Below are 21055 nucleotides of genomic sequence, written 5' to 3' on the forward strand. Positions count from 1 at the left end.
TCCTTGACATCCTTTGAATTCCAGTTTTCATGTCCCCAGTTCCACAAGTCTTTTGGAAATTTTGCTCAGCTTTTCGGCCTTTCAGCTGCCTCTTCTAGAACCACCACCAGAGGCCCTTCTAACAAAGGGGTCCTAAATGTGGGACTGCCCTTCCCAAGCTTCTTTATTCTCCTAGATCTTGACCTCATTTTTTTTACTCCTTGTTAGTTCTCAGATGCTCTCAAAATGATTTTGTTCTTTTCCAGCTTTTCTAATTATGTTTTGAATTTACTAATTTGAAAGAGAGAGAGACAGACAGACAGACATTAACTTGCTGTTCCACTTATTTATGTATTCATTGATTCTTGTATATGCCTTGACCCAGGATTGAACCTGCAACCTTGGCATATCAGGACGATACTCTAACCAACTGAGCTACCCAGCCAGGACCTCTAATTGTTTTTGATGGGATAGTTTGTCCAAATTATCTAGACCACTCTCAATAAGAACATCTTTCTATAAACCATTTCTTAGCTGATGAACCAGACGTAGTCCCTGCTATCAGAGGCAGTAAGGGAGATAGCCCTGGAAACACACAAGGTTCAAGTGGGATAGAGTAATGGGGCATTGAGTGTATTGGTTAAGTCCAGGGTCCTTGGAGTTAGGTCAGGGTTTAAAGCTGAGCTGTGCCACCATATGGCCTTGGTTAGGTTACCAAGGTGAAGATCATGATAAAGAGGAGAGGCTGGGTCATGGAGGGGTCTGGATTTCAGAGTCCACAGTAGGCACTGGAAACCCAGGGAATTTATTTTCAGTTTTATTGAGAAATAATTTATATATGGTGGGGTTTTTTTAATTTACAAAAACAGGTGGCAATCTATAGTCTGCCAACACTGCTACATTAAATTTGAGAGATGAATAAAAACCCTCAGGGGCTTATATTTTCCAGGAAGTGTTCTAAAAAGGTAGGAAGAAGTACATGTTGAAAGAATCTAAGTATTAACCTCTCCATTTCCTTTAAATGATAGTGATTACTATTTCACATTTTCATAGCCCTTTAACTCAAGTGAATTTTATTCACTTATTTTTTAAAACTTTTTTGTTAAATAGCTGTTTACATTCCATATTATTTGTATTAATTTCAAGTGCACAGCATAGTGGCTAGACAATCATATACTTTACAAAGTGTTCCCCCTGCTATATCCAGCATCCACCTGCCCCATTCATAGCTGTTCCAATATTATTGACTACATTTCCTATGCTGCTTTGGCTCCATTTTAAAATGGCCCTACTTAGGTTGACTTTCACAAATCTGTAGATGGCTTTTGGTAGTGTTGCCATTTTGACAATATTAATTTCTCTGATCCATGAACACGGGATACCCTTCCATTTATTTGTGTATTCTTTCATTTTTTTCATTAATGTCTTGCAGTTTTTAGAGATCTTTCACTTCCTTAGTTAAGTTCATTCCTAAGCATTTTATTGTTTTTGATGCTGTTGTAAATGGGATCAATTTCTTTTTTTATTTTCAGAGAATTTATTGTTAGTGTATAGAAACACCACTGGCTTTTGTATGTTAATTTTGTATTCTGCAGCTTAACTGGAATCACTTATTAGACCTAATTGTTCTTTGTTGAGTCTTTAGGATTTTATTGGTATAAAAATCATACCACCTGCAAACAGAGACAATTTTACTTCCTTTTTTCCAATATGATGCATTTTATTTCCCTGATTGCTCGAGCTAGGACTTCTAGGACTATGTTACCAGTGGTGAGAGTGGGAACTCTTGTCTTGTTCTTGATCTTAGAGGAACAGCTTTCAACCTTTCACCATGGAGTATGATGTTAAGTGTTGGCTTGTCGTATGTGGCCTTTATTATGTTGATGTATTTTCCTTTTATACCTAATGTTTTAAAGTGGTTTTTTTAATTATTATTTTAAATGGATTTTGAATTTTGTTTTGGTGTCTATTAGGATGATCATATGTTTTTTTTTCTTTCTTTTTAATCAATGTCTATCACATTGCTTGATTTACATATGGTGAACCATCCTTGCATTGCAGGGAAAAATCCTAGAGCATGGTGTATGATTTTTTTTAATGTGCTGTTAACTTTAGTTTGCCAGTATTTTACTGAGAGTTTTTGGATCTATATTTATGAGGGATTTTTGGCCTGTGCTTCTTTTTTTTAGTAGTATCTTTTTTTGTTTTTTTGGTTTTAGCATCAGGATAATGCTGGCCTCATAATATGAGTTTGGGAATGTTTCCTCCTCTTTGCTTTTTTTGGAAGAGTTTGAGAAGGATTGGTGTTTGGTCATATTTAAATGTTGGTAAATTCACCAGTGGAGCCATCTGTTCCTGGGTTTTTCTTTGTTGGGAGGTATTTGATTATTGATTTAATCTCCTTATTAGTAATTGGTCTACTTTGATTTTTCTATTTTTCCTGATTCAGTCTTGGTAAACTGTGTGTTTCTAGGAATTTTGTCATTTCTTATAGATTGTTCAATTTGTTGGCATATTGTTGGTAATAGCAGCCTTTTGGGATCCTTAGAATTTCTGTGGTATCAGTTGTAAGTTTCATTTTTCATTTATATGTTGTTGGTTTGGGTTCTTTTTCTTTTTTCCTTGGTTGTTCCTAAGGGTTTGTCAGTTTTGTTCATGTTTTCAAATAAGCAAATCTTACTTTGATTGATACTTTCTGTTGTTTTCTATTATGTTTATTTCTGCTGTAGTCTATATGATTTCCTTTCTTCTTCCAATTTTAGGTTCAGTTTGTTCTTTTTCTAATTGTTTATGGTATGGAGTTAGGTTGTTTATTTGTGATCTTTCTTCTTAATGTAGGCATTTATTGCTATGAACTTCCCTATTAGAACTACTTTTGCTACATCCCACAGGTTCTAGGATGTTATATTTCCATTTTGTTTATATCAATAAACTTTTTAAAAAAGATTTTATTTATTTATTTTTAGAGAGAAGGGAAGGGAGAGAGAAAGAGAGGGGGAGAAACACCAATGTGTGAGAGAAACATCAATCAATCGCCTCTCGCATGCCCCCAACCAGATAATGTGGCCTGCAACCCAAGCATGTGTCCTGAGCGGGAATTGAACCAGTGACCTTTTGGTTTGCAGGACGACGTCCAACTCACCGAGCTATACCAGTCAGGGCTGTATCAATAGACTTTTTTTTACTTTTTTAATTTCCACTTTAATTTCTTCTTTGATCCATTGATTGTACAGTAGAGTGTTGTTTAATTTCCATGTGTTCGTGAATTGTCTAGTTTTTCTGTTGTTATTGATTTCTAGTTTTATGCCAGTGTGGTCAGAGAAGATACTTAGTCCATTTCAGGCTTTTTGAATTGCTAAGACTTGTTTTGTGGCCTAACACTGAGTTAGTTTATTCATCTCTATAATGAGGTTGGGGTTATTGAACCTGTATTGACCTTTTACTATGTTTTCTCCACCTGCACATTCTCAGTGAATTCTTAGAAACAGTCTCTGACGCCTGTTCTGAAGCCCAGTAACATTCTTCAGTCATGGAGTTAGTAAATGGCAGAGTCAGGATTTGAACCAGTGTTCCATGTTACCGTCCCATTTCAGCTGTGAGCTTCTGTTCCATGGGTACAAAAATGTCTGAGCAAGCATGTGTCTGTGGGGTTGTCTTCAGGAGTGGTTTATGTCAGCAGGTTCTTCTAGAGGTGGGACTGGGAGTATGCTCTTTCACTCAGGAAAGCTCAGTGAGTAAACAACATTGGTTTTTGACAGGCTTCTGATTAGAGGAGAATATAAAGACTGGCCTGTAGAACATTATCAGAGCTTACATTGGAGGGCCAAGTAGAGGAGCAGCCTGCACAGAAGGGTGAAGTGACTCAGGAGATCCTGCTGTTCTAGACACTAAGGGAGTGAGGAGACCTTCGCAGAGGTCATGGTGCTCAACTGTGTTGAGCACTGCTTAGAGTTCAGACAAAATGAGAACTCAAAAAACCCCATGAGGTTTACCAGTTAGAAGACAGGTTGCTTCACCAGTGTCTGAAATCATATCACCCATCTCATTTTGCTTCTATTTTTAAGTTTCCCAGGAGTCGTTCTTTAATCTTGTCTCTAGATGGGGGGTGCACCCTCTTTTGGCCCCTTGTATGCATTCTCTACTCCCCATGGCTCCTGTAAAGTCCCTCGTCACTGAACCTAAGTACCTGATTGCTAAATCACGTAAGATGCATTTCTGCTGTAGCCGAATATCTCAACAGTTTCCAAAGTTAGCCACCTTCTGGAACTGGATGTTGAAATCAATCAATCAATATGCAATTATGATGATTATTTCTACCTTTGGATATATTTCATCTGCATCTGAGACCTGATGTGTTTTTCCTAAACTTTTTTTACTATGAAAAATTCCAGTCATGCATTCTGGTGGCTGGAAGAATGAATTAATAGTAGTCTAATCACCCTGGAGACACAGATGCTTTTGTGAGTTGGCACCGAGGTGAGGCTGCACATCTCTGTGGGAATGACAAATGAATGAGTCTGCTGCTCACTTAACCTGCTGTTCTTTTTTCTCTCTCTTTTCTCTCCTAGGAAACAGATGGAAGACTGCTGTGACCCCGCCCATCTCTTTGCTATGACTAAAATGAATTCTCCTATGGGGAAGAGCATGTGGTATGATGGGGAGTTTTTATACTCATTCACCATTGACAATTCAACTTATTCTCTCTTTCCCCAGGTTAGTATAGAGCTTCTTGCCTTTCCATATACTCTTGATTTTATATGAAAGATATCATTAAATTTGTCTAATCAGATCTTCTTCTTTTCGTCTTCCTTCTTCTCTTCTTAATTTTAAATGTTTTTCTGTATAGTTCTTATTTTTTTGTGAAGGAATCACATAATGTTTTGATGCAAGAGCAGAGTTAAGATGCTATAAAGTAATAGTTTTCCTATCTTTTCTGATTTCGGTCATATGAGACTGAAGGAAGCAAGCAGAGAAGGAAGCAAAGACAGGGAATTGTGGAATTCCAGTATTTTGAGGTTGGCTGTGGAATGATCTCAAAGACTTGCAGTACTGTGTTTTCTTCAGGCTGATGTTCGCAGGGACTGAGGACCATATGATCAACAGTTTTGCTTCTCAGAGCTCTTGAATCTTCACCCTTTGGTTAGACTACTGATACTAAGTGGAGGAGAGGTGGATATGGAAAGAAAGAATTGGACCACTTTTCAAGTTGTCTAAAACAATCTCTGCTTACTTACTGCTTTTCTTCTTGGTTTCTTGAGCATTGAAAAAAAATGTTTTACTAAGTTATAAAAAATAAACTATATCTATATAGCAAGTGGGGAAAAAGGAAATCTTCCTTTTGGGGAGCCCAAGTTGAATAGGGGGTAGATCTTAGGTGAAATTGCCATTAGGCAGAAATGGAGAAATGAGTCTTGGCCTCCCCAAATCTTCTACCCACTCTTGGTTTGGCCAGATGGTTGTGCAGAAGGAGAATTCATGGGCAGAGTTGGAAAATGTGATGGAACCTTTTATGTATCTGTATTAACAGCAAAAAGTCTTCAAAAGAGTGATCTTATAAAGTTGGGGCACAGACTTTCCTGGATCCAAAGTCATACTCTATGAAATAGCCCATTTTGTCCTTAGGTGTTTTAATCTGATTTAATGTAAAACCATTAAAATGAGTGTACTTACAAATTATTTTTTAGTTTTTATTTTTCCATAGGAAATAGAAGGTTTAATCATTGCCAGTGTTCATGTGCTTGTTCTTTTTCATTTGCCCTTAGGAGGCTTTCTAGTGTCGAAGGACATGATTAGGAATCAAAATCACTGGGTTGTACACCTGAAACTACTATCCTTTTTTATGTCAGCTACAATTTAAAAAAAGAAAAAGAAAAAAGAAAAAAACAGTCATAAAATGTGGGATTGAGTTTTGGCTCCATTTCTCACTAAGTAAATGCCTTGCTAAGGCACCTAATTCTCCTGAGACTTAGCTTTCTCATCTGTGCGGTGGGAAGAGCAGCTCGTCCCACCACCTCTCAGAGGTTGGGGTCAGGATTTGTGTAGATAATTCATGTGCATGTACTTTGTAAACTACAAAGCGTTCTGTAAGTGTTAGGTATTAATGTTGTTTTGGTTGCATCTTCAGATGGGGAAATGAAGAATATAATTATATTAGTCAAGGTGTAAGGCAAGGAACAGAAGTCTTCCTAGGTGTTTTCACAGGAAGATATTTCATACTGGGAATTAGGCACTTAAAAATCATTAGGAGAATGGAGACATGGGAGTCAGGAGGTGGCTCTTGGAATTACTTAGTCCTACAGCAGTAACTGGTTTAGGGATTAGAAAACCCCAGCTGCTACTGCCGTTAGTGTGGCCAAAACTGCCTCCAACAGAGCCAGGGCCAGGAAGATGGGTTCCAACTCACCCCCTCCTTCCCAATCTCCCTCAAGTGCATCTGATAGGTACGAGTCATTTGCATCTGGAACAAGAGTAGTTTAGCGGTCCGGGAGAGGCAATTTTTAAATCAAGCTTCAGCAGGGAGCTAGAAAAAGGATGGACTAGAGGGTGAACAAGCCAATCTATAGTAGCCTTTTTGTTCAAAACCTGTTATCAACGCACTATGAATTGAAGAAGAGATAAGGAAGCAATTGCTTTAACAGCTCATCAAATGGAAAAAAAATTTAAAGAAATCCAAAGTAGGCTTTGTATACATGAGGACTTTTGGTCAGACAAACCAACTTCTAACTTTGTGCTGGAAAACAGATTTGAAGAAAAGAGACAGTTAAAGAAATACAAACTAGCTTCCCATCTTATCTGTCAGTCACAGCAGGAGGATAGCAGGAAACACTTCATTTTTAAGTGTGTGCACAGAACAGTGTGCCTCTTGTGCCATTTGAAAGACCAAGGAATCATTTACTGATGATAACAATTGCTTTTTTTCTTAGGAAGCAGAAGTTATTCCATCTCTGTGTGTGTGCGTGCAGGCAACACAAATGGCTGAATCAGTTCAATGAGTACATTTTTAAAATAGTTGTGTATTTTTCTGCTGAGATTCTGAAATGACAAATGAACTTACAGAAATCCTGCAAAATCAGTTTGCAACACCAAGAAGGATGGAGTATATCCCCATTCTCTTACCACACTGTTACTTCTTAGTGAAACATTTCTAGTTTGAGCTCAGGAAGCTAAGTTGCCAGTTAATTGATGTGCTTCCTTCATGTTTCTCCTGGGAAGAAGTTGTATGTCTGCTGATTAGACAGAAAAGTGGGTGAGTGGGCTGGGCTAAATGTTGTCATTTAAACAAAGTGTCCCTCCTTTCCCTGAGTTTCCCATCCAAGTACTAACCAGGCCTGACCCTGCTTAGCTTCTGAGATCAGACAAGATCGGGTGCGTTCAGGGTGGTATGGCCATAGACCCTTTCCCGGAGTTTCAGCAAAATCATGCCATATCATTCATGCTCTAACTCAGATGTATAATTTTATATCACACCTTTAGTTATATATTTTAATATACTTATTTTAATTATATAGTATTACATTTCCCCCCAAATGCTCAATATATATTAGCCATCATTATTATTGTTTTAATTCCTTTGCTTACTGTTATCCACTGTTTTGTTGTGGTGGTGGTGGTGGTGGTTGCCAGCATGCTATTCAAGATGCTCTGTGTGTTGTGAGTTAGCAGGTCCTGACAGTGTGGCAGGTCCAGGAGGGTCCTATTGAGACGATGGGCACTTTGAGATGACACACCGAATCTCCTTAATTACAACTAGTAGCTCTTATTTGGGCCTCCCATGACACCCCATAGCTTTGTTATCAAATTTATTCAGTTCTCTCATGTGAAGTTATCTGTGTAACAAATTATTACAGTTTTCTTAAAGTCCTTCTCTGCTGATCTCACAGAGCTTGTCTTGTGAGCTTTTGAGGAACAAGAACAATTGTTCAATGTTGTGCCTAGTGCAGTGCTTCTGACGCAGATGCTCACTTCCAGCTGCTCACGTTTGCCAAGGGCTCCCTTTCTGTGTTGCACCTGGGCTGGACAACTGCAGTGCCCTTGCCTGCACTATTGAGACTAAGCAACACATATCAAGGCCACTGTTTCCAAATGGCTGTATAACTGTATTTTGGTGAAGTATTTATTAAATATTATTAGGCATGAAGGGCAGAATTTTAACCCTCACATAGGTTTTCTAGAATATTCTGTGTGTGTTTGGAGGGGACAGTGTGATGGTCTTCCACTATGTGACTCTCCCCATCCCCTGTGGTCCACTCCTTCCTGCTTTGCCAGGAACTGTCCCTTTTAACCCTGCACGGCCCCATATCTGTAGATATTACTGAATGAATGCTATTTTGGCCTAAAACACTTATGCTCAGTAAGAGCATAAATTTTCTTAGAAATGAGCGAGGGTGTAGCAGGAAGGTTAGAAACCACATCTGTGCTGATATAATTTGAAATATATTTCCTTTTGGTATCATAAAAACATGGTTGGCTCATCATTCTCTTACATTGTGCTGAGTAGTCATGTGATATAAATCACAGACTAGACTAGTCATTTTCCCTTAGAATAGCTACCCAAGGCCATATGTAAAGAATCACAAAACACCAGTAATGCATCCCCAGTGCACACTCGTTTCCAGCTCCTCTGGTCACCATAAGCTCCCTGACATGTTCCACTCCGTCTGGACCTACAGTGCTCTTGGGCCATAAACAACCCAGCAGGAAATTTTGAGGTAGTTTTGTCAAAGTGACTTTGTTAAAATGAATCCTCTGAGCTCCTGAATATCCCTGAGTCTCACAGCAGTTGCTCCCCCACCCATCCTAAGGAAATTTGGACCATACTATATGATCTACAGCATTTAGTAGCTTGCTTTTTAATTTACTAATATTATTGTAATCATTTTCCTAACCATGTATCTTTTTGAATAGAAGGAAACTAAGGGGACTAATGTCTGTTAAAGATTATTGACAAATAACCTTTGTTAAGCATGTATAAGGTTCATGTTGTCGGGCTAGTGTCTGGCTACTTTATAACAGAAACCTGACACGGGCTTAGCCAAACAGGTGCATATTTTCCTCAAGCAATGGTGAATTAGGAGGTGGCAGTTCAGGGCTGGATGACAAATATACAGTGCCATCGAGCTCTCAGGTCCCCGTCTCCCTGCTCAAACATCCTGGTGGCAAAAGAATCTCCAGTTTTGGTCCAGGATTTCAGTAGAAAGACGGAGGAAACAGAAGAGGAAATATGGACAGACTCCTGTTGATGTGTCATCGGTCAGGACTAAATCACATGGGCAGAGGTAGTTGCAAGAAAGGCTGGTACTTTCAGTATTTCAGCTCTAGGCAAATGTACTACCTATGTCAGCCTGTACTATCTGCCTCAATTTCTTTGCATGTTAATCACTCCATCCATATAACAACTCTGTGTGGTTTTCATTATTGCCTGCCATAGATGGATGAAGCTGAGGCTGAAAAGGGTTACATAACTTATTGAAGATTCTAGTGCAGGAAGGTAGAAGGGCTGGGATATGAAACCGGGACTGATTTCAGAAGTTTTATTGTTATTATTTTTTCAGAGACGTGGGTTCCAGTGGATCAGTTGTTTATTTTTATCACCCAGTTACCCTGAAACTATTTTAAGGTTTTTCACCTCTCTTATATGAATACTCTTAGAATTGAAGAAAATTCTTTTGTAGCTATTTGACAGAGAAAAATAGAGTGTAGATATGCAGGCTATAAGATCCTGTACAACACAATAGTTTCCGTTGGCTTTGAGCTCCCTAGTGGTCCACGTTAAAAGGACAAATACGACCAGTTATATTATTTAGACATCTATAATACAGAGATCTAGATTTTCAAAGGAAAGCAAAAATATTCTTTGCTCACTGTTTCTTTAGTATAAGACTCTGGAAAATGGTTTCACTACCATTCAATAATTCAGATCATTTACTCTATCACTCTTAGCCAAATGCCAGCATTAGAGAACTATGTAGGGAATGGAGTCTAAAGATCTGGGTTTTAGACCTGGCTATTCTGTGATGACACGTATGATCCCAGACAAGTAATGTAACTGTTTTCAGCCTGAGTTTTGTAATTTTTCATTTTAAGACTGTTAGTACCTGGTTTTTAGGTTTCAGTGCTATTAGGAGAAACAAAGCTGAAATGAGATTATATGCGTGTAAAAATGCTTTGTAATGAACTCACTATACAAACATATAATAATGTTACTGTTATTCTCTGCTAAGGCATTTATGGCACAAAAGTATTTCCTTGGCGTTTTGGTACTACCAGGAACTGTTAGGGGGAAAAAACACCACTAGAAAATGGGTGAAATAAAATTTTCCAGGCCAGCTAGCAGTGAGAAATCAGCCTCCTGAGTCTGGGATTCAGGGAAATATAAAGTAGTAATAGAGAATACTACAGACTCTGCCAATTGCACACTTGTATCATTATAGATGGAAAATAATCATGATAAACTCAAAGTGCAGTGTGAGGTAAATTATTAATTTCCAGTGAATAAAGACCGCACATGTGAACAATGATTTAATATCAACTCTTCTTCAGATTGCTCTGCAACCAAGATGAGGAGAATGGGTCATCACAGGTGTCCAAATACCTGTTGTCTTTGTAGGAAAGGAAAGCAAATGATTAGAAGAGAGGCAGTACAGTGTTGTTGCCCCAGAGAGGGGCTGAGGATAAACTATTAGATGCCTTGTCTGTCAAACTTAGAAAATAATTACAAATCAAGACCTTTGTGTAGTCAAAATTGACAGGTTATCTATGGTTGGGAACAAAATGAAAATAACATGTAAGGAATGGTTTCTCTTGTCGTGGTGTAGACCTTTTAAAAATATGTGACAGTGTGTACACTACATTGACAGTGTACAGTCAATGTAGTACGAAGACTGATTATGCTCAGGCTTGAGGCTTCCTGGGGAAAAGGGTGCATGGCACCAATTACCCCTGAGTCAAATCTCATCCCGTAGGTCTAATGGAGTGACAACATTTTTTTAGGAGCTCTTAATGTTCCATATAACATTTTCTTCTTAGTTTTGGTGATATGACAGGGTGAGTTGCTGCAGAAAAAGCTGGTATCGCCTTATTTTTTACCCCCCTTCAGTTGGTTTCTTCATCTTGGTCTTTCTTGCTGGCAAAGGTCCAGGTGTAGAAAGAAATTTCCATCTTATTTTGATACAGTTTTGAGCATTTGTTTGCATACCAGGAAGCCTCTGTTTTTATTTATGCTATTGATATGCTCATTTGTACTTCTTAACTCTATTAGAGATCTCTTAGATTCATAGAGATATATCTGATTAATTTATAGAAAGGTATATTAACAGTGAAATTTTCTGTGGCTTAATTTGACCAGGAAATAGTAAAAAAGATACAAAGGAGTACCGAAAACATTTTCTTAATATGTGTATCTGTTCAAATCAATTCACTCATTTTCTTCTGTCCATTGACTTGTAATCTTTTGACCATATGGCTGAGAGCATAAATTCTTGTCATCCCTCATGGCCTGACTATCATACCCTATTAAATGCAGGGTGGAGAAGTTTGGGTAGATTTGCCTCACAGAGTGGAGGAGGGGTAGGATGGGAATAGGACAGAGGAGTGAGCTTAGCAGTGGGGGCCAAAAGGAAGTCCAGCCAGTAGCCAGAAAGGGTATTTAGATTCTAATCAGAAGATGATAAGCGCTAACAAGATGTGCCTATAGTAGGCACAATTCAGAGATGAAGAATGAGGGAGGGTGGAGCTATACACGGAGATCCAGTTTAAACAGCAATTGACTTCAAATTCTGAGCCACTAGCCTGGCAGTTTTAGCAACTGGCAGCTTCCAGGAGGTACTGGTCAAAAGAAGGCAGGACCTACCCCTTCTAGAAGCTTGAGAAGTAATCAAGTCAGGACTTCAAAGGAACAAGGTGGGGATCCCCAGCCTTGGGGTTAAAATTAGGAACTGTTTTTGAGAACAAGGCTGAAGCACAATTTTGGAACTGGGTATGAGCTGGGCACCAGGAAGGACAACCTTGGGGCTGTGTTCTGGAAACAAGACAGTGCCAAGTTACCAGAGCCACACCTCAAAGCCAGGGCTAGAAGCACTTGATGCTGGTTCCCACAGCTATGGGGGGCCACTCCTTAAAACATGCCCCCGAAGCCAGCATTGACTCTCATTTCCCAGGGCTCAAGCTGGATCCACAGATGTCTCAGGCTGGGGCTCAGATATACACAGAGGTTGAGAAGTAGGCCTGATGAAGCAGCTTTTATTCTTTAAGACAGCAACATTAGGCTCTTGCCTCCTCCTGTGTCTAGCTCTGTGTCTTCTCCTGTGTCTAGCTCCTGTGTCTGACAGTATGGAGGGAGCAGAAGCTAAGTGAAGGAAAGAATCTGGGCAAATTGTTAATTAAGACAATATATTAGCAGCTTGTCAGAAAAATAGGATAAGTGTGGTGGAAAAATTCAGAATAGGTGGGGTGTGGGTCAAGATCTGTTACCTATAATGGAAGCAGAATTGCTTTTCAAGGAGAACTGACATTTGATACTCTGAAAACTACAATGCATAGGATTCTTCTTGCTAAATTTTATTTCTCCTGTCTACCTAGACTCAGTCTTCTCTTTGCTAAGAAAAAAAAAGTGCTGAGAAAAAGGCAGTTGCAAATAAAAATAATTCAATAATCTTTTTACCTGAAGTGGTCTCTATCACTAAAGCACTGGCTAACAGCTCTTTATAAAATATAAAATATACACCACTGGATTATTTCGCTTAAATTTTTCTCTTCCTAGGGTTCAATCTACTCTGATTTTATATACATTTTGGGTCTAATCTATTCTGATGATAGTATATTCAGAAAGTACCGTCAGTTGCAGACCCATAACTTAAGAATTTCCTATTTTGTGTTATGGCCTGGTGTAGACTTCGGAATCCACCAGCTCACTGAGAACTGAAGGAACTGCAGTCGGCAGGCGCTTCCAGATGCCTGAGATGGGGATTGTTAGAGCATTTATTTGAACTCAAAGGCCAATGATATTTATGAACTCAGGAAAAAAATACAGCTCTTCTGTACAAGCCATAACATTGAGTTAAATCAAGAATCTACAAAATAAAATCCGAGTTGAAATTAAATATAAAACAAGGATTTTATACATCAGAAATTCCCTTTCATATTTGTTAGCATTGTCAACCCATTGAGCATGTCCTTTGCTTTGGTGTAAATATGGAGAGAGTTGGAGTTCATTGTTAGAGAGTAGAGGGGAACATTTACACATTGGAAGCAGCCCACATAGGAAACCTCAGAATGACTGTGTCAGAGTGAAGCCTTTAAGGAAAGACCGTGAAAGTGGTTAAACAGGGTTACAATGAGCCCATTTTGTTACTACATCTGTGCTTTGCCATAGTGTGGTTATTTATCAATACAGGGTCTCAGGTATTGCAATGAAATCAATCTTGCAAAACACCAAGATGGAGAAATCACTGATCTTTCTGAAGATTCAAAATCACTGTCAGAGATGTCAACTCAGCCAGGCTTTGCCCTCTGCCCAACCAGAACGAAAGGGTGGAAAGAGTGATGGAGTCAAAGAAGGGGTGACTTTTGAGTCTCCTCCCTGCCACGAGGTGGCATCCCAACACTAGGGCCCTCTGTTGAGGCCCTGGTGCTCTCTTTTTTTGAATCTCCTAAGTATCAGATAGTCCTGCACCAATTTTTCCACAAAATGAATTTGTGGTATTTGAAGTTTGAAGTCACAAGTAGTATAAACCATCATCTTTCAAATTAGCAAACAGCTTCCTGCTTGTTTTCAAGTGATCTTGGTTCAGCTGATGGAGGAAAAGATTTTTTAATCTTTGTAGCACTGCAGAGCCAATATGTTTAGTAAACAAAACAACCAATATACATGCTAAAGACCCTCTTGCCAGAGACTAGTAATTTTTTAACCCGTTGGAACTCTAACCAGGAAAAACATTCAGCCAGATGGACACCAGACTTGTGTGTGGTATTGTCAGTTAGAACAATTATCCTTTGACTTGAAAACTTTGTGACTTTTCTGGAAATTAGTAAAGGACATAACTGAATTCTCTAAAACATCCTTTTCAGATTATAATCACAGTTCATAGAAGTGGCCCTGAAACAGAAGTAACAAAATGATCCGCACAGTTTAGAAGGAAGAATATAACAGGTCAAAAATTCAAAGTAAATAGCAGTCATCAAGTTCTGAAGGCATGTGATAGTTTCATTGTTAACCTTCTGTGTTATGAACAGATAGAGATAAGGTAGGATTTAGAAGATGAAGACTTGGGTTGAGGGAAATAACTAGTTAGCAAGGATTTTTAAGATGTGAGGTGGATGAACTGAGGGCTAGGGAACCTTAGGGAGAAAGGCATACTATTATCATATTAATAAAAGTAGTGGCAATAAAATGTCATAAATAATGTCACATCTTTAAAAAGAGAGTGCCTGAGGGAAACACAAATTTTTTATTTTAAATTTTGTTAAAAAACAAAATTCAACTGAGTAAATTTGAAGATCTAATTAGCTTTATTAGGCAGTTCATGAATTGTACAGCATTCTTCTGGCAAATGGAAGGTTTTGTAGGAAGATGTGTGGTTGCCCCCTACTGGGGACCTGGCCCACAATCCAGGCATAGGCCCTGACTGGGAATCGAACCGGTGACCCTTTGGTTTGTAGGACCACACTCAATCCACTGGCCTACACCAGCCAGGAAAATCCTGAATTTATCACAAACAGCCTTTTGAGAGGACCAGTTATTTCATTTGAGCCTGGCAAGGAGAAGAGGATCTCTCTAAATTGTTGGCTAAAAATTCCCTAAAACATGTATTTTTCTGCATGTTTTCAAATAATTTAAGATTTACACTCATCTCTAACCTCCCACTCTTTGAATAAATATAAGTCCTCCAGGGCCCTGCCTGAGTTCTGGAGTAAGAAATGCATATTGGCTACCTGCAAGCCAAAATTGGACATGAGATATATTTTGACTTCTATTGTTTAAAAAAATCATTTGAACTCTATTTCCCATATTAAAAACTACGAGATTTCACATAAAAATCTGGGTTTTTAGTATCAATCAGAAAGGAAAATCAGAATATCCCTTGCCCATCAACAGGGTATAAGAAATTCCTGATCTCTTTGGTTTGGTCCTTTCCTCTGTTAACCGTGGTCCTTATTGTCTTCCTTCCACTAGCTTATGCTCTCTGCCTGGGATCTGTAGGTATTTGATTTTGCAAGTCTTATGTTCCAGACTCCTCTAGCTCGTCTGTGCATCCTCAGTCTTCATACCAGTGGTCTGGAAAGTGAACAGATTTGCTTTGTTTGCTTATATTCCTGGCATTTGGGGGTCAATTAATTAATCAGTGAAAACATCTATGTACTTACTGTGGTCATAATACATAATTGAGGACATGATTCATACCCTTGAACAGCTCATTCTCCCTTTGTGGATGATGAGCACATACAGAAAAACATTGGCTAGCACATGGTTCCAAGTGCTCAGTGCCTAGAGTGCCTTGTTAGAGGGAGTGACAGTTAGTGCGGTCTGTTTCTCTGTGACAATGGGCAGGATTGTGAATGCCGATCCCAGTAGATGAGACTGGTCAGGAAAAGTTCTGGGAAGGGGAACCTTAGGCCGCATTTGAGAAGTGGTAGGATCTGGTGGGTCCCAAACTTACCCATGAACACAACTTGTGTAGGCACACTTTTCAACCTTCTGAGCTCTACCCAGAGGTTCTGTTTCAAGAGGGCTTAAGTGAGACCAAAAATATGAATCTTTAATATGCATTTCAGAGTGATTTTGATCTATGTGGGTCACCCTATGAAAGAAAAGGGAGATGATAAGCCACGCAGGTAGGGTGCAATAAGCACAGGCAGGAGTATGAGTTGGGGATGTAGAGGCTATAAAACCAGCTGACTGGAGGCTTGTGTGGGGGGAGTCCTGAGAGATGGTGAAGGGAGCAGTGCTGGAAGAAGGGGATGCTCTGGAAACTTCCTTCCATTATCTCACAAGAAAGGATCATGGATGCTTTTTATAAAGTGGGGGTTGGGGTGGAGGGAAAGCAGCCAGAGCTAGGTATTCTCAAAGAGAATATTCTCCGCTTGATTTCTTTACTTTAAAGTAGAACAGTTATGTATGAGACAATCTTTGTTAGTACTAATTAATGGCTAATTAGGAGGCAGTTGATCCTGTTCTTGCTAGGTCAGGTGCTTATTCAGTTAATTCGGATGAAAAGTTTAACGGTATGCTGCATTACTAAGTAATTGCACATTAATTATAGTTTAAAAAATGTCTTAATTCTTACTACATTCTAGTGGAACAAACATTGAGTTTGGAGTCAGGGTTTTTGCCTCAGCACCTCTTAAAGTGACTGGTATGTGCTTGGTTGTCATTCAATAAATACCTGCCACATGTTCTTAACTGAAATGTACTTGATGTTTATAGTTCCTCATTTCCAAGAAAACTGGAGTTTGATTAGATGAGTGGTTTTCTAAACCAGAAATTCCCTGGGCTGTCTAAGTGTCATTTTCAGAAATAAGAGAGAAATGAAGAGATCAGGGAAGGGCACCCACCCTCTACCTCAAAGAACATCTCTTTTATTGCTTTATTTTTGTCATTTAATGGTGTTTTTCTGCGTATGATCTTGACTTTCACTGCAAAACAAACAAAATAACATCAATGATAATAACTTTGAAAGTCTCTGAAGTATTGAAGAGATGATTTGATTCAATCCCACATATATTTAGAAGCCACTGTGCACAGCTTAATACATAATTCTCATGACTCGTTAAGCATAAATGAATTTTAATGTCCCTCTGATCTGTTTCAATTTTTGAGCATTCCTTAAATTTTCAGGGCATCTTATCGAACACAATACTTGCAGGCACTTTATAGATCTTAAGGATGAAAAATAATGTGGTAGTTAGAAAATGGAATTGGGAAAGTAGGGAGATGAAGGGAGGAGGCACTGTAGCCCTCAACAAAAGAATGGAGACAAGGAATTCAGACTGTGTTGGAGGAAAGACAGGCCGATAAAACCGTGTGGAGGGAATGCTGGGCGGGGGCACAGATGATGCAGTGGGGCTGGTGGTGGGTCCTGAGGGCTTCAGTGAAGATCTCGATCATTTTTGTCTATAGAAAGGGGTGAACATGGCACATTTTGTACATTTTTTATAGGGGAGTGATTTGCACTAGCCTTTGTTTATTTAAAGATTTACTGAGGGATAATTGATATATGAAGAACCACACATATTTAATGTGCATAGTTTGATGTGTTTGCACATCTGCAAACACCTGTGATACCATCACCTTCATTTAAGAAGAATAACTAGCATATGAGAGTGAAGGATGGATGATAGGCAAGAATTAGAAGCCAACTAAGTTATAAACCACTTTTTTTATCAGGGTGGGGCAAAAGTAGTTCCCAGTTGTTCATATGGAAAATAATACAATAATTAATAAATGATAGTACAAGAATAAACTGTGTTTTGCATACTCACAAATGTAGACCTACTTTGGCCCCACCCTGCATTCACAGTGGAGGTGGCAAGAGGAGAACAGAAGAGCCCTGTAGAGGAGGCGTTAGGATAATATCAAGAGATGAGTAACGTTGACTTCCAGCTCTCTAGGCTGTGTTGCTGAGAAAATGTTGCTCCACTGAAAATAAAAAGTGATCACTTACCTTGTGCCAGACAGAACTCATTTATTCCTCACAAGAGCTGTACGAGCTGCGTGCCGTTATTACAAATGAGAAGGCCGAGACACTAAGGTTAAATACCTTGCCAGTGGTCATGGAAGAAAAATTACGTCAAGACTCGGATGCAGACAGGCAGGCAGGTAGGCTGTGAGGCTGTGCTCACTAACAGGAAGCCACGCTGCCTGTATCTACAGAAAGAGGATCCCTCGGTAGCCCTCCCACCTCTGGAGTTGAGAATACGGAGTCTAGCAGTGTCATGGGGCTTAGTTCCCGCTGCTGCTGGGAATCACTGGCCGGTACCTTTGAAATGTTGTGCATGTCCCTCATATTTCCTTTTCTTTCCACCACGGACAAACACCCCATGGTTTCAAGGACTCTTGTAATGTGGCCAACCTCTGGCCTGAAGTATAGTCACGGCCTTCCTCGCTGTTTTGACATTCGTGGGTCAGAAACAACATGAGTAACAAATCTGAGTTAACCAGGAGTGGATTATGAAGTGTTTCATGAATCTGCTGACTAGTTGCCCAAACCGATGTTATATTTGGTTTCTGAGATCATATGCACAATAACACATTACACGTGAAAAATACATAATACTCCTTGCAACGCTTGTTATTTTTTTGAATGGATTGAGTAAACATTTTAATAGGGATATAGTACCCATTATATAAATATTCACACCATTCAATTTGCAGAGATGCATCCTGTGTACAAAGAATATTAATACTGCATTTACCCTTTCCAAAACCCCAATTTTATGAGTGGAAATGGGAATGCAAATCTGAGCAGCCATGTGCGGGAAATTTGTTTTCATGTATTTGAAGAACAGTTAAACTTCCTTGAATGGTAGGGTTGTGCAAATATTCTATAATTAGTACTTACAAATATTTATCTCCAGGCAAAGTTTTGGGCAATGTTTTCTTAAGAGTGCAATACTATCTGTAATGAGAAGCATTTGTCTCTGAGGTAAATTACTTACTGGATATTTTCATCATAAAAATGCTTATATATACAAAGTAAGAAAATAGCAAAAATTTTAATTTGGACATCCAAGGGGCTAGTTAAATGACTAAAAAGGGCAAATCCAAAGTTGCTCTTTTACTGGGAAGGCCCAAAGATGCCTTTGAGTCAGCTGTATGCATCTTTCATTATCTTGCCTATTTACCTGGGTGCCTTGTTTACTAAGAATTCACTGGTGGGGAGTTGTCAGTCCTTAGCTGCAATAATAAAGTGGGGTACAGAGACAGAGAGAGGTGCGTCTGAAGAACATTGTTGAAGGGTTGGGGGCTGAACTGATGCACTGGTTAGAACGTACGTAGGTCCTTGAGCAGGGCAGTACAATTAAACATGTCAACGAGGGATAATTAGGTGGGTGGCTGAATGGTGTAATTACATTAGTAAGAGGGGGGTTGTAATTAGAAGTGAGGCAGGGGGTATATTTAGATGCCTAGGTTGAGGATTTAATTAACATATGGGTGAGACATTATGTGTGAGGGTGGAACATAATTATGTGTGGGAGTCCACGTGGATACATGGGTGACGGTACATAGAAATGAATGGGTCGAACTGCAGTTAGATGTGTGAGTTCATGTTCTTAGGGACAAAAGCTTGAGATTTCATCAATAAGGGCAAGCATATGTTTTGACATTGTGACTAATAGCAGCTGGAATTTGGTGACAGCTTTTCAGGCCACTCTGAAGTGTTGCAAATCAAAATCTTTGCTTTTTGATTAAGACCTGAGACCCACATCTAACAATGACATTGATTCCTCTTCATCGTGGGGCTTGATGGTGCTCTAAACACTGAATGGCCTGGTAATTTTGCTGACTTTGAAACACCACTGGGTGACAAGGAAGACTCACTCCCCCTTTCTATCAAAGAGTTTGGACCGTGGTAGAGGGCAAAACAAGCAAAAACAAAGAATTTTTCTTTCAATTTTGAAGTGTGAAAATAAAAGTGCCAAGTCTTCTAGCTAAGAGGTAAAGTTACATGTGTAACAAAATCAGCAAAATTTAACTTGAGAGTCTCACTTTTTTTAAAGCTGTGAAACAGTGTTTATTCAGAAATATTTATGGCATTTCTCCTTTCCCCAAGTGTAAATGCACCAAGGCGTGAAGGGTAGGTTACTTGTCAAACAGGAGCAGAGAGTGGTAGGGGGAAGCTGGAGGAAGGAGTATCTGGAACAAGGTAGGTGAAAAAGTTATTCAGTGCATCTGAGGAATATACATTGAAGCGGTGAAGGATGGTAAGAGTTATATCTGATATGACTGATATGTACTGTATTAAATTTAAAAGAGTCCCTTGTTGTCATCTTCAAGAGGAAGAGAGCATTTAAAAATGTAAGTTAGCTCTTGAAATAAAGATATTTAATTGGCCAATAGTCTGCTTAATCTGACTTAGTCTGTTGTTCAGTTCTCATAAAGGTGTGTGGTTTAGGGCTTCTTCCTGTTAGTTCGGGGGTTAGATTGTTTCTAGCAGAGGTTCACTGTAGATGGAATCCTTAGTGGGCTGCTTCTGGGATTTCAAAACTTTTTGGCTTCCTTGTACTCCCAAGATGCCTAGATTTAAGGTTAGTGACTCTTTATAACTTGGATGCAGGGACATTGTAGCATGCCTCCTAATCTCTGCTCTTGTTCTGTCGAACATTTTTTATTCTTTGATGCTGATTTTATATCAATGCGTGATGGTAATTTTTTACATTGTAGATGTGCCTCCAAAGTATCCTCTTTCAAAGACTATTGTAACTTAATTTGTAATCACCAGTGCTTTATTTTACCGAAATGTGTATTCTTGCGAATATAGTAATCACGGCATTGTTTAATCCAGTTCTCTTTCTATGAAATGGTTTACATTTTTCTTTTTCTCCATGCACCTCCTAACTTCTCCCCTCCCCCCTCAAGGCATGCTCAAACTCAAACACAATTAGTGATGATGGTGGCTAACTCAGTTGCTTAGAGAGGCAGTGGAATTCATCCAAGACATCTAGTTGTGTCTATGGGATGGAAAATGAGCAGGCACGGTCACTGCCTCTTAGTGCTTTGCTGTCTTCTGTGGATTGCCTGTGAAGAGGAGGATGAAGTGAGGTATCTGACTTTGGAGATGACTCGTAAATAATGCTTCATTCACTTACTCATAAAAGCCATTCTGGGATACTCACATATGGCACAACCCCCCCCCCCCCCCAAGGTTTAAATTATTCATATTTTAATAATATTCTTCCAAAAGTCATGTTGTCAACCAGGAATATTTTCAGAGTTGGCACTTGTGATTTGTTTCCAAAAAAAGTCTTCTAGCCAATAATGTCTTTTTACCTTCATTCATGCCATAAAACATCAAAGGCCCTAACTTTTGTCTTTGTTTTTAACCTTTCTAAGGTTATTTAATAGAATAGGAATCTCTACTGC

The 21055-nt window shown here is 39.1% G+C and overlaps 1 protein-coding gene across 1 annotated transcript in view; it reads left to right on the forward strand.

The window, feature by feature from the left end:
* The window catches only part of ST8SIA1 (ST8 alpha-N-acetyl-neuraminide alpha-2,8-sialyltransferase 1), a 122620-nt gene that overhangs the window by 45463 nt on the left and 56102 nt on the right, over positions 1 to 21055 (forward strand). Inside the window, exon 2 of the mRNA XM_024575697.4 lies at positions 4548 to 4692. Coding sequence (XP_024431465.1) covers positions 4548 to 4692 — 145 coding nt within the window. The remainder of the gene's footprint in view (positions 1 to 4547; positions 4693 to 21055) is intronic.

Source organism: Desmodus rotundus, chromosome 3 (genome assembly GCF_022682495.2).
Source record: "Desmodus rotundus isolate HL8 chromosome 3, HLdesRot8A.1, whole genome shotgun sequence".
In the NCBI taxonomy this organism is placed as follows: Eukaryota; Metazoa; Chordata; class Mammalia; order Chiroptera; family Phyllostomidae; genus Desmodus; species Desmodus rotundus.